Raw genomic sequence first — 12,987 nt, 5'->3', positions numbered from 1 at the left:
ATACTGGGGAACTGAGTGCCACCAGTAACTACTAGCTTTGCCACTGTCATGACAGCATAAAAAAATGCCTGAAGACCTCTGATGGTCTCTCAGGAGGCACACAGCAGAGGACTGTAACAGTTGTGCCTTCACCACTCCTACTCCAAGCCACTGATGGTCAGAAAATAACTGTAGAAAAAAAACAAACAACAAATACCTCATACTTTATGAAAAGTTTCAGCTTTACCTTCAAAAACACAACAAAATGCAACCCAGAAATGCTATGCGTTTACACCTTGTTCCTGGCAATCACACTTCTAAGTTCCCCTGTGCGTTTTGGGGACATCACTGCTCTGACTTTTCACTCCCTCTTAGCACAGATCTGTTTCGCAACCAGCGACCACCCAAGAAAACGAGGACCCACTCCCATTCCCATACAGCAGCTTGCTAAAAGTAAAAGCCATGCTGGGCTGCACAAAGGAAGAGGATCCAAAGACCCATAGCAAGTCAGGCAGATTACAAGCAAGCAGAAGGGCTGGCAGCTGCAGAGTCATTTCAAGCTTGAGATTTGCAGCTGGGTTTTCCCCCAGTGACTTGGGCTGCGGTGGGATAGCTCGTGCCTGCACCCGGCGTTGGCAGCGGCGCCGCCTGGTAGGGACCCGCCGTGCAGCTCCCGTGGCCGGTCCACCCGGAGCACCCGCGCTCAGCGCTTCGCCCTGCCTGTGACAGCCGGGCGCCCCGCAGCCGGCCGAGCGGCGCAGAGCAGGGAGCCACTTGTCCCCGGACCCTCCGCACTAGACAGCACTGAGGTTACCTGCCAACAATGACAGCCCGGCCGGCCGGCCCATCCCGCGGGGGGTCCATGGCAAGAGCCCGGAGCGTCCCGCAGCCTCCGCCTCACCAGGACCCTCACTCCCCACGCCCCGCCGCGGAGCTGTCACAGCCGCGCTGATTGGCTCCCGCTACACGCGTTCCTATTGGCTGCCTCGAATCAGCTGCGCCTATGGAACGCCGGGGCTCAGGGCATCGTTGGCCTGAGTGAAGGAAAGAGGCGCGGGCGGGCGCGACAACCAAGCCCGGCAGCCCGGGCGGAGATGCGTCGGACTGTGGGTGCGCCCTGCTTGCGGAAGGGCAATGCACGTACACTCGCTCTTGCCCGCCGTTCTGCCGCCTCCTGCAGCAAAGGAGCAGGCAACCATAAAGCCACCGAGCTCCTTCCCTCGCACGTGCGGGCCTCTGTTAGCAGCAGGCGGGATGGGGCTGACCCTGCCCAGGGCTCCCGGTGGTGGGGCTGCTGTGTGCGGCTGCTCCCCCGGCATCCAGGGCTGAGTGATGCCTGCCGTCGGACCCTGAGCTGGGCCTGAGGCTTCCCAGAAGCTGGGCCTGAGGCTTAGGATCTTGTTCCTCAAAGCAACAGAGATTAAATCGTGCTTAGTGTCTTCCCTACAGGAGGGGCAGCCTCCCCCCTAGGCTATTAAACATTGGCACGAAAGATCGGATGGAGGGTGTTAGGCCTCTTAGCCTCAAGTCCACCAGACAAAGCGGGCTGTCTCCTTACCGTCATGTCTGAAAACACCACTGATGCAAAAATTGCAGTTCGTTTCTTTTGGAGACTCGCAAATAATAATTCTCAGGCACACACTATTAGCAGCACAAAAGGTGTATTTGCAAATAGGGTCAGAGCAGAGGCAGAAAGTCTCAGATTGCTCCGCCCCCGAGGAAACCCGCAGCAGGCACTATATACTCTCTCTCCTGGGCACGTGTGCAGAAACAGGAACTTTTACAGCTCATTTCCGGTTCATACAAACATACATGTGATTACGTCACTTCATCCGTCGCATGTGCGTTATAATTAACTACTTAAGTATGCGGGCCGGATAGGCATATATGCATCAGCTAATTACGCACGCTCAGAAAGCTCTCTAGGTCACCAAGAGTTGAAATCCGGCCCCCTTTCAAGGACACAGTCAGTTGAATTCCAGCTTCTGTAATCTGCATGTGAATTGTCAGGGGGAGTGTGGGGGTAGAGAGTGATTTAGTATAAGAAAAACTAGCAAATTGGCCAAAAGTGGGGGGAGGAATGTCCTTGGTGGTGTTTGTGCTTATCAGGTACGAGATGCAAACTGTGCAGTTCTAACAACACTCTATTCATTATGCATTTCTAATAATATTTCTAACACCACTAAAAAGAGCCACTGCTTTACAGGCTCCAGGCATCCTTCCTTGGGCTCAAGGGCCCCCTCAGAAAACACCAGCTCTTAGTTTTCACTCAGTTTTTGATAATCAAAAAATAATAACTCAGGTTGTTTCTGTTACAGAGACCTCAGATCCTCCAAAGGTTGCCATGAGGTGAGGAGATAAGTTTGATGTAAGGAGATAAGCACAGGCTCAGGTTTTCACTGCTTGGCTGATCCCCGACTCCCAATGCCCCACTTCAGGTTCCCAGCTCTGTTTGGATCTATTCCAGGAAGTTTCATCACATGATATAATGACATGACTGATCTACTGTACTGTACTCAGGAAGGCAGATGTACATTACTGTTACATTTTAAAAAACCACTAGACTATTGAATACATTGGATTCAACATTTCATAGTTATTTTAATGAATGTCCTAGCATTTATCTCCCAGGTGACTCTCAGCAGTCTCCTGAAGATTTTATCCAATTCCTGGAGACACCAGGGAAATCACGGAGGGTTGGCAACCCTAGCCCCACTTTGCAAGGAGCTAAGCACAGCAACATACAAATTAGTTTTTGAAATGGGATGCTACTCAATTCACAGTTGTGAAGGGGCACCTTGAGTCCAAGAAAGGATGAAAACCACTGTTGTAAGGTGTCAACCTGCCCGCCTTCTGCCAAAAATAAGACTGGCAGGTCCTTTGATCAGAAAGAAGCATTGCTGACTGGCAAACCATCTTTCTAACTGAACCATTTGTCCTAAACCTAAATAGGGACATGCTTTGACAGCAGTTGCATAATAAAATCCACTTTCACAATTTATTCCATGTATTTGCATTGAGTGGAAGGCATTACTGGTTTAGAAAAATAGCTTCCACTAAAACATATTAAAAAGAATGGAAAGATGTTGACCCTAGGTTTTCTAAAAGCTTATCTTTAAAAAAATGCAACATTTGTGGCAAATCAGGCTTGACAATCTTTGTTTAATCTCTTTGACTGGCTTAGAAGTGTTCTTGCTGTTTCTATATTATTGTGCATTGACCCTATGCAGTTCCTACTTGTCTGCATTGTCTTGTAGTCTTATGTTCAATTTCCTAAAAAGAGAAAGAAAGGGTTAATATTTTAAAACACCCACTTGCTATCAGTATTAGCATTACAGTTCAAAAGACACTGCCATTCTAAACTTTTTTGCACAAGTTAATATTCATTAAAAATATTGAAAATTGAAACCCAAATTAATGTGTCTTTATACAGTCATATGAAAGTTTGTTGGGCCATTTCTAATTGTCCTAACAAAAAACATCTTCTAAGTTTGTTTCAGATATTACTTCATACCCTGCTAAAGATTCATTAAGAACTGCATGGTTTCTAAACATTGGTTATTGTGAATTTATGATTACAGAAAGTAAATAACAAGCTATACAATGTCTAAGCAGCAAGGACAGTCATTCTGGTGTCATTTTGATCATTTTTTAACCCAAATTAAAAATATTATGTAACATAACTATGTTCTGTGTTTCAGATGTCCACTGGGCTTGGGAGATGAAGTCTGAGAGGTAGCTCCACCATATCTAATGTACCCCATTGGTATAATGTTAAGATTTATCTTTTGAATATTAATATAAGGCATGTGGGATTAATTATAGAATCATAGAAAATTAGGGTTGCATGGGACCTCACAAGGTCATCTAGTCCAACCACCTGCTCAAAGCAGAACCATCCCCAACTAGATTATCCCAGCCAAAGCTTTGTCCAACTGGCTCTTCAAAAGCTCCAAGGATGGAGATTGTACCACCTCTCTAGGTAGCCTCTCAGTGCTTTACTACTCTCCTAGTGAGCAAATTCTTCCTAATATGTAACCTAAACTTCCCTTGCTGCAACTTGAGACCATTGCTCCCTGTTCTGTTAGCTGCCACCACTGAGAACAGTCCAGCTCCATCCTCTTTTGAACACCCCTTCAGGTAGTTGGAGGCTGCTACTAAATCCCTGTCAGTTTTCTCTTCTCTAAATAAGACCAGTTCTCTCAGCCTGTCCTCATAAATCATGTCCCCCAGCCCCCTCACCATTTTTGTTGCCCTCCGCTGGACTCTCTCCAAGTTATCCACATCCTTTCTGTAGTGGAGGGCCCAAAACTGAACACAGTACTCTAGAAGTGGCCTTACCAGTCCTGAATAGAAGAAAATAATCACTTTCCTGAACCTACTAGCAACACACCTACCTATGCAGCCTATTACGCTATCAGCTTTCTTGGCAACAAGGGCACACCGCTGGCTTATAGTCAGCTAATTGTCCACTGTAACCCTTAGATTCTTTTCTGCCCAGCCAGCCAGCCCCAAGCCTGTACTGGTGCATGGGATTGTTCTGTCCTATGTGCAGGACTTTGCACTTCTCCTCGTTGAACCTGATGAGCATGGGCAACTGGTGCCTCCTGGGTCTGGGGGGGCACCAGATCAGCGACAGCAGGAGGGTCCTCCCTGTGGCCAGTTGCCCAGCCAGCGGTGAAACTGGAAGTGCACTTCCACCAGCACTACCAGTTTGGCAGCTGGCACTTCCAGGGGGTGCACAGCCAATCTCTGGGGGGGGGGGGGGGGGGGGGGGGTGCACCCACGGGCGCCCTTTACACGTCACCAATGCTCATGAGTTTTCTTTTGGCCCAATCCTCCAATATATCTAAGTCACTCTGAATCCTAGCCCTATTCTCCAGTGTATTTACTATTCCCTCCAGCTTGGTGTAATCTGAAAACTTGCTGAGGGTGCACTCTATAGCCTCTTCCAGGTCACTGATGAAGACATTGAACAAAACTGGTCCCAGGACTGATCCCTGGGACGTGCCACTTGATACTGGCTGTCAACTAGACATCAAGCCATTGATTACTACCCTCTGAGTTTGATGCTCCAGCCAGTTTTCTATCCACCTTACAGTCCATTCATCCAGCTGGTACTTCCTTAGTTTGCCTGCGAGAATGAATGGAGACCATATCAAAAGCCTTCCTAAAATCAAAGTATACCACATCCACTGGTCTCCCCACATCCACAGAGCCAGTCATCTCATCATAGACGGCAATCAGGTTGGTCAGGCATGATTTGCCCTTGGTGAATCCATGCTGACTTTTCCTAATCACCTTCTTCTCCTGCAAGTACTTCAAGATGGATTCCTTGAGGATCTGCTCCATGATTTTTCCAGGGACTGAGGTGAAGCTGACTGGTCTGTAGTCCCCTGTATCCTCCTTTTTCCCTTTCTTAAATATGGGCACTATGTTTGCCCTTTTCCAGTCATCCAAGACCTCTCCTGATCACCATGAGTTTTCAAAGATGATGGCCAGTGGCCCTGCAGTCACATCAGCCAACCCTCTCAGCACTCTCAGATGCATTGCATCCAGCCTCATGGACTTGTACACATCCAACTTTTCTAAACAGTCACTAACCTGTTCTTTTGCCATTGTTGACTGCTTATCTCCTCCCCAAACTGTGCTGCCAGGTGTAGTAGTCTGGGAGCTGACCTTGCCTGTGACGACTGAGGTGAAATAGGCATTGAGTACTTCAGTTTTTTCTGCATCATAGATTCGTAAATTCATAGATTGTAAGGGCTGGAAGGGACCTCAGGGGATCATCGGGTCCAAACCCCCTGCACCAGGCAGGAAGGACAACTGGGAGTCAGGTGACCCCAGCAAGGTGACCATACAGTCTCCTCTTGAAGATTTCCAGGATAGGCAATTGCACCACCTCTGGAAGGAGCCTATTCCACAATCTAGACACCCTAGCTGTGAAGACATTTTTCCTAATGTTGAGCCTGAAATGGTCTTCCAGGAGTTTGTGGGCATTACTCCTGGTTTTCCCCAACGGTGCACTGGTGAACAGTTGTTCACCAAGCCCTTGATCTATACCCCTGATGTAGTGGTAAGCTGCTATCAAGTCCCCTCTCAGCCTTCTCTTCTTCAGACTGAAGAGTCCCAGATCCCTCAGCCTTTCCTCGCATGGCTTGCTGTGCAAGTCTGACCATACAAGTGACCCTTCTCTGGACTCTCTTGAGCTTTACCACATCCTTGTTGAAGTGCAGCACCCAGTACTGGATGCAGTACTCCAACTGAGGTCTCACCAATGCTGAGTAGAGTGGAAGAATCACTTCCCTAGTTTTGTGGTAGCTGCATCAATTGATGCATCCCAGGCTATTATTTGCCCTGTTGGCTACAGCGTCTCACTGCCGGCTCATATTCATACTGTGGCCTATTATTGCCCCCAGGTCCCTTTCATTCATGGTGCTAGTCAATTTGGCATTGCCATGCCTGTAGGTGTGTAGGGGTGTATGGCAGGGGGTAGTTCAGGGCCAGGTCTCATGCTGGCCCACCCACCTGTCTCTATGAGGCAGTCTGCCCAGTCTCACCTGCCATGACTTTGTTGTTTCCAGAAACTGATGGAATAATGCGGAAAGCTGCCCATTCCCAGGCCCAATGCCAGGGAGTGCTATCTGCGGCTCTGACCTCCCTTACACTGCAGCCCATACCTTGCAGATGGCATCCACATGATGTAATCATAACCTACACCATGACTGGTGTTCCAGGGTTTCGCAGGGACTCTCACTCCCTCCCTGGAGCAGCAGGTCATTGTGCTCAAACTACAAGTCTTACTTCCAATCCACACTCAGCATCCTTGAAGCAGAGGACTTATCGGGGTCTGGACTCACCCCTAACTCTCTGGCTGAGCCCCACATTCAGCCTCTGGCCCAACTACAGCTTCAGGCATTCACAACCATGCCTTGGCCTCTTCCCCATACATGGGGTTCCTACTACGTCCCCTTTAGGGCTGCTGTACCATGCCCCACCCTGGGGCATCCTGATCTTCATGATCAACTACTCTCAGGGCTGGCCCTTGCACTGCCCTTCAGGCTTACTCCAAGTTCAGCCCTACTCAATGCACCTTCAGGCCTACTCCCATTCAGCTGTACTCTGTGCAGGGCCACACAACTACGTTCCCCACATGCTACCCTTTCTGGGGTCTCCAGGATCTGCATCCCTGCTGGGCTCAGGCATCTACACATGGGCATACCAGGCCCCCCCACTACTTCCCCAGCTCTCAGAATTACCCACCAGATGATGGGGGCAGGGGTTAAGGCATCCCGACCTGCCTTTCACCGGGGAGGTAACTGGCTTGGCATTTCCTGGAGGCTCCCACACCACTAGGAGTCCCACAAGGCCACCCTTCCTCGGCAAGGTGCAGTTTTAGGTCATGCCCAGAACCAAGATCCTCCTACTCTTACCTTAAAGATGTTCTTGCTGCAGCTCAGCCAGGGGTTACTTCTGCCTGGGCTGGCAGCAGCAAACTGTAGCCTTTATATCCCTTGCTCTAAAAGTGGCTGGTGTCATCAGACACCTGGTAGCTGCTTGACTCTGCCCTTAAAGTGGCAGGCACCCAAAGGTGCCCTGCCACAGAGGTTTTTCTCCCCAGGTGGAGCACTTTACATTACTCAATGTTGAACTTCATCTGGTTCTAATCTACCCAACTTGCTAGCCTGTCTAGGTCCACCTGTATCTGCAGCCTATCTTCAAACATGACCACACTTACCCATAACTTGGTGTCATCTGTGAACTTGGCCAGTGAGCTTTTCACCCCCACATCCAAATAATTGATAAAAATGTTGAAAGGCAGTGGACCAAGCACCGACCCCTGAGGGATGCCACTGGCCACTTCTTACCAAGATGACACAGATCCATTCATGAGAACTCTCTGGGTCCTCCCCTGCAACCAGCTCCCTACCCAGCTAACTGTTCATGGTTAAGCTCACAGTCATCCAATTTTCTCACAAGAATGTTGTGGGATACTGGATCAAAGGCCTGTTGGAATTCAAGGTATACAACATCAGCCTCCTCTCCCTTATCCAGGTGGTGAGTTACCTGATGATAAAAAGAGATGAGGTTGGTAAGACAAGTCCTGCCCATGATGACGCCATACTGGCTGTCATTCAGAATCTTACCTGCCTCAAGCCTATTGCATATAGACTGCTTGATGATTTTTTCCAGAATCTTCCCTGGGATAGAAGTTAGGCTGATTGGCCTATAGTTACCCAGGTCCAGCCTCCTCCCTTTCTCGAAGATGGGCACAACATTTGCCCTCTTCAGTCCTCAGGGGCCTCTCTGGAGTGCCATGAGTTTTGGAAAAGTTTTGCCAGTGCTCCCATGATAACTTTGGCCAGCTCCTTCAGGATCCTTGAATGAAGTTCATCTGGTCCTACAGACTTATATATGTCTATTTTTTTCAAATGATCAGACACCAGTTTTACGGTAATAGTAGGAAGGCAGTTATTCCTACCCTGCTGATTCTGTACCCACTCTGGCATGAATTTGCCCTTGGCTCAGTGAAAGACCAAAGCAAAGTAGCAATTCAGGAGTTCCATTTTCTCCTGAGTGCCAGTAACCAGCTGTCCTGAGTTGTTGAGCAGTAGCCCCACACTCCCATTTGTTTTCCTCCTGTTCCCTACATACCTAAAGAAGGACTTCTTGTAGTCCTTGACTCCCATTGCTAATTTTAGTTCAGTTGCCATCTTAGCCCTTCAAATCTGTTCCCTACAACTGCGGGCCATTGTTGTATAGTCCTCCTTAGGGCATGCCCCAAGCTTCCATTGTTTGTATATCTCTCTCACTAGGTTGCCTCTCCCATTTAGTAAGGGACCCACACTTTCCCTGATCCTCCTCTTGCTACCAAAATTTGTAGAAACCTTCTTGTGACACTTCACGTCCCTTGCTAGACACAACTTGAATTGCACTTTGCCTTCCTGACTTCATCCTTCCATGCCCAAGGAATGTGATTATTATATTATATTATATTATATTATATTATATTATATTAATGTTCATAATTATTATATTAATGGCAATTGTTATAATTATTGGACCAGCTTTTGTAAGTAACAGGAAAGTGTTTACCTAATGGTGAGTTTTCTGTTATTTTCTTGTTGTCATAGGTAATGTGTATGGGGAGGGCACATGACCCCCCATATTTCTGTGCTGATGGTGGATGCAGGGGTGCAGCCTGGTCAGAGCCAACGCCCAGCAGCAGCAGGGGTGGGGGTGTAGAGTTGTGCCCCCCTACTGTCAACACTTACACATTGGCTATGCTTATAATGAAGGTAGCATAGAACCAATCCCATATTACTTAGTCAAAACTTTCACGAAAGACAATAACTGATTCTTACGTAAGGATGTCATGTTATTTTCTTCCAGTAATGATCAGACTAATGCTGCCAAGCTGCTGGTGAAAGTGGAAACATGACAGGATTGGAAGAACCAAAAGGAACAGCAGAGAGAGGGAAATTGTCAAACTGGGTTAAAAAAGAAGGTGGTAAGAAAAGAAAGGCTGTCTTACCTGTCATGGCATAAAAATTTGCAGACCTGGTAATTTGAGCTTCCAGTGGCAGATGGACAGCGACTCTCTTTTCCCTTTTCTGTGTACCCTGTAGAAAAAACTGAAAGCTTAAGACAGAAAATGCCAAACACCTATTCAGCCAATGGTATGGGTTAATTTAGAGGGCGGGGAAAGCAGAATTTGTATTAAAGTAGAAGAGGCCCAAGTGGAACAAACATGCAATTACCAAGCTAATGGGTTCTTTTTTTCTTTTTTTTTTTCATAGTTAGTAGGGTCGGAAGGGACCTGAGCAGATCATTAAATCCAACCCCCTGCCATGGCAGGAAAGAGTACTGGGGTCAAACAACCCCCAGCAAGGTGATTGTCTAGCCTTGTCTTAAAGACCCCCAAGGTAGTTGGTTTCAGATCCTAGCCACCCTGACAGTGAAGTAGCGCCTCCTGATGTCTAATCTGAATTTACCCTCTGCCAGCTTGTAAGCATTATTTCTAGTCACTCCTGGTAGTGCTTTGGGGAACAAGGACTCCCCCAATGCCTGCTGGTCCCCCCTGACTAGTTTGTAGCAGGCCACTTGATCCCCCCTCAGCCTTCTCTTGTAGAAGCTGAACAGGTTCAGGTCCTGTAACATCTCCTCGTAGGGCCTGCCCTGCTGTCCCCGATCATGTGAGTGGCCCTCCTCTGGACCCTCTCCATGTTATCCAATCCCTCTTGAAGTGCAGCACCCAGAACTGGATGCAGTACTCTATCTGCGGCCTGACCAATGCCATAGAAGGGGAGGATCACCTCCTTGGACCTGCTCAAGATGCATCTGTGGATGCATCACAAGGTATAGTATGGTTGGCCTTCCTGACTGCATCCCCACACTGCTGGCCCATGTTCATCTTGGCATCAATGATGACTCCAAGATCCTTTTCTGCCTCTGCACTGATGAGAAGGGAGTTCCCCAGCCTGTAAGTATGCTGCTGGTTCTTCCTCCCCAGGTGCATCACCTTGCACTTGTCAGTGTTGAATCCCATCCTATTCTCATCCACTCACCCCTGTAACTTGTCTAGGTCTGATTGTAGCCTATTCCTCCCTTCCAGCGTGCCCACATCCCCCCACATCTTAGTGTCATCAGCAAATTTGAACAAGGTGATTTTTACCCCCTCGTCCAAGTCACTGATGAAGATGTTGAACAGTGCGGGCCCGAGGACCGAGCCCTGCGGAACCCCACTGCCCACATCCCTCCAGGTTGAAAATGACCCATCCACCACCACTCTCTGGGTGCAGCCCTCCAGCCAGTTGGCGACCCATTTGACTGTGTAGGTGCCGACACCAGAGTCCCCCAGTTTTTTAATGAGAACAGGGTGAGAGTGTCGAAGGCCTTCCAAAAGTCCAGGAAGACTATGTCCACTGCTACCCCTGCATCTAAGGATTTGGTGACCTGGTCATAGAAAGCCACCAGGTTGGTCTGACAGGACCTGCTGCTAATGAACCGATGTTGGTTGCCCCTAAGTATAATCTCCCCTGCTGGCCCTTCGTGGACATGTGCCAGAATAATTTTCTCAAAAAGCTTACCTAGAATCGAGGTAAGACTAACTGGCCTATAGTTTCCCAGGTCCTCCTTCTTCCCTTTTTTTGAAGATGGGAACCACGTTGGCCCTCTTCCAGTCCTCTGGCACCACACCAGAGCACCACGAATGCTCATAAAGCCATGTCAGGGGTCCCGCAATGACCTCAATGAATTCCCTCAGCACTCTGGAGTGGAGATTGTCTGGACCAGCTGAATACATCCAGTCCCTCCAGAAGTTCCCTGACTAGATCCTCACTGAACCTTGGCCTAGGTGCGCCTCCCCTGGGGCCTGAGGGGGGTCCTGTCGGGGGGCTGATCCAGTCCCTGGTCAGGAAAATGGAGGCAAAGAAATCATTAAATATGTTAGCTTTGTCGTCTTGTGTGACGACCAAATTTCCTAGCGTGTCTTGCAGGGGCCCCACGTTACCCTGCACCTTCTTTTTGCCCTCTATGTATTTAAAAAAGGGCTTCTTGTTGTCCTTGATCTGGAAAGCTAGTCCCAGTTTCATCTGGCCTTGGCCTTCCTGACTGCCTCCCTGCATCCCCAAGCAACCTCAGTAGAGTCCTCCCTGGTGATGACCCCTCCCTTCCATTGGGTGTACGCCTCCCTTTTCTCAGCATAGAGATTCTTTCTTACACAGCCAACCACAACAGGAGCAGTCTTTCATAGTTTTAATGAGAGCAGCAAAATTGGCCCATCAATGCTATTTTGATAATGAGCATGTTCTATTTGTGTGCCATATAAGGGTATAAATATGCTATTCGCTAGAGGAAGTAGGTTGGACTTTAAGGGGGAGGAGCTAAGGTCCTATAAGAGGAGGTGGCAATAAAAAGGGAGAATAAGATATTACTTTCAAAAGAGGCAAGTAGAGATTCATAGGAATGTGAACATTTTCTTGAAGAGAATCAAGGACTCACTTGTTTAAATTGCAAAGTCTTTTTTAAGTTAGGAAACCTTACCCAACCCTTTGGAGCTGAATGAGAACAGAGACATAGTTCACATTTGTTAAATATTAGGCTACTTTAATGTAGTACTTGGTCACTAAAGCAATCAGAAGAAACAGACTAAGGTATGTTGCTGGTTATAATACTAACAGCTCAAACAGAATTGATATTCTATAAAGGTAACAAATTAAAATGCTTTTGTTTTAGTAAGGTTTATTCATTTCCTGTTTTTGTGGAGTTTGCTATACTTAAAAATGCTCAATGCAAATAATGTGATGTTAATGTATTATCAATATTGCAAATAATTCCACGTAATCCTCAAAACATCCATCTAACATAAGTCACAAAGCATGTAGTGGAAAAATAGGTTTTACAAAATGTGCTAGAAGGCACAGAGTGATTTCTTCCACTGTTAGAATGTATAACGCTGAAAGATGGATTTTCCTGTTCCATGTGTCTTGTTTACACCTGAACTACAGCACAAGTATTGTTTTCATATTAAAGCTCCTTTTCTTGATACATTCTCAATACATGATGTTTATTTACAAACTGCATGGCTGGCTGACTGGTTTATATCTTTTATTTATATGTTTGGTAAAATGAGACTATTCTCTTAATTACTGTATAGAATAATATGTATTAGATTATTTCATCCTAATACTATATTATCATGATCGATTTTGCTGTTATGCTGCAGATTTTACCATTCTAGATCTGTTTTAAAATACCTGCTGCTTGTTATTTTGACTCTAATTAGGAAAACAGGACAAAGAATGTTTTTAAAGCACTTTTTTTAACCAGAACCTAATCCTGAAAATACTATTAGGCCTACCTAGTGCTTTACTATTGTTACTATGAATAGCCCTATTAAGTTTACCATTATTTTCTAATATTGTGTCTTAAATTAAAAAGAAGACACATTTTACTAAAAAAAAAAAATTAGAAAGCTAGAGTGTGCATATCCTTAATTCAGAGGTA

At 46.9% G+C, this 12,987-nt stretch overlaps 1 protein-coding gene across 1 annotated transcript in view; it reads right to left on the bottom strand.

Moving 5' to 3' along the window:
• Positions 1–936, bottom strand: part of CRYL1 (crystallin lambda 1) — an 89,044-nt gene extending 88,108 nt beyond the window's left edge. Inside the window, exon 1 of the mRNA XM_090029215.1 lies at positions 794–936. Within this exon, the coding sequence (XP_089885341.1) occupies positions 794–843 (50 nt within the window). The 5' untranslated portion in view covers positions 844–936. The remainder of the gene's footprint in view (positions 1–793) is intronic.
• Between the last annotated feature and the right edge of the window lie 12,051 nt (positions 937–12,987).

The sequence above is a fragment of the Crocodylus siamensis genome, chromosome 1, assembly GCF_052110815.1.
Source record: "Crocodylus siamensis isolate JL-2025a chromosome 1, ASM5211081v1, whole genome shotgun sequence".
NCBI lineage: Eukaryota > Metazoa > Chordata > Crocodylia > Crocodylidae > Crocodylus > Crocodylus siamensis.
This window is presented reverse-complemented; position numbering and strand designations above follow the sequence as displayed.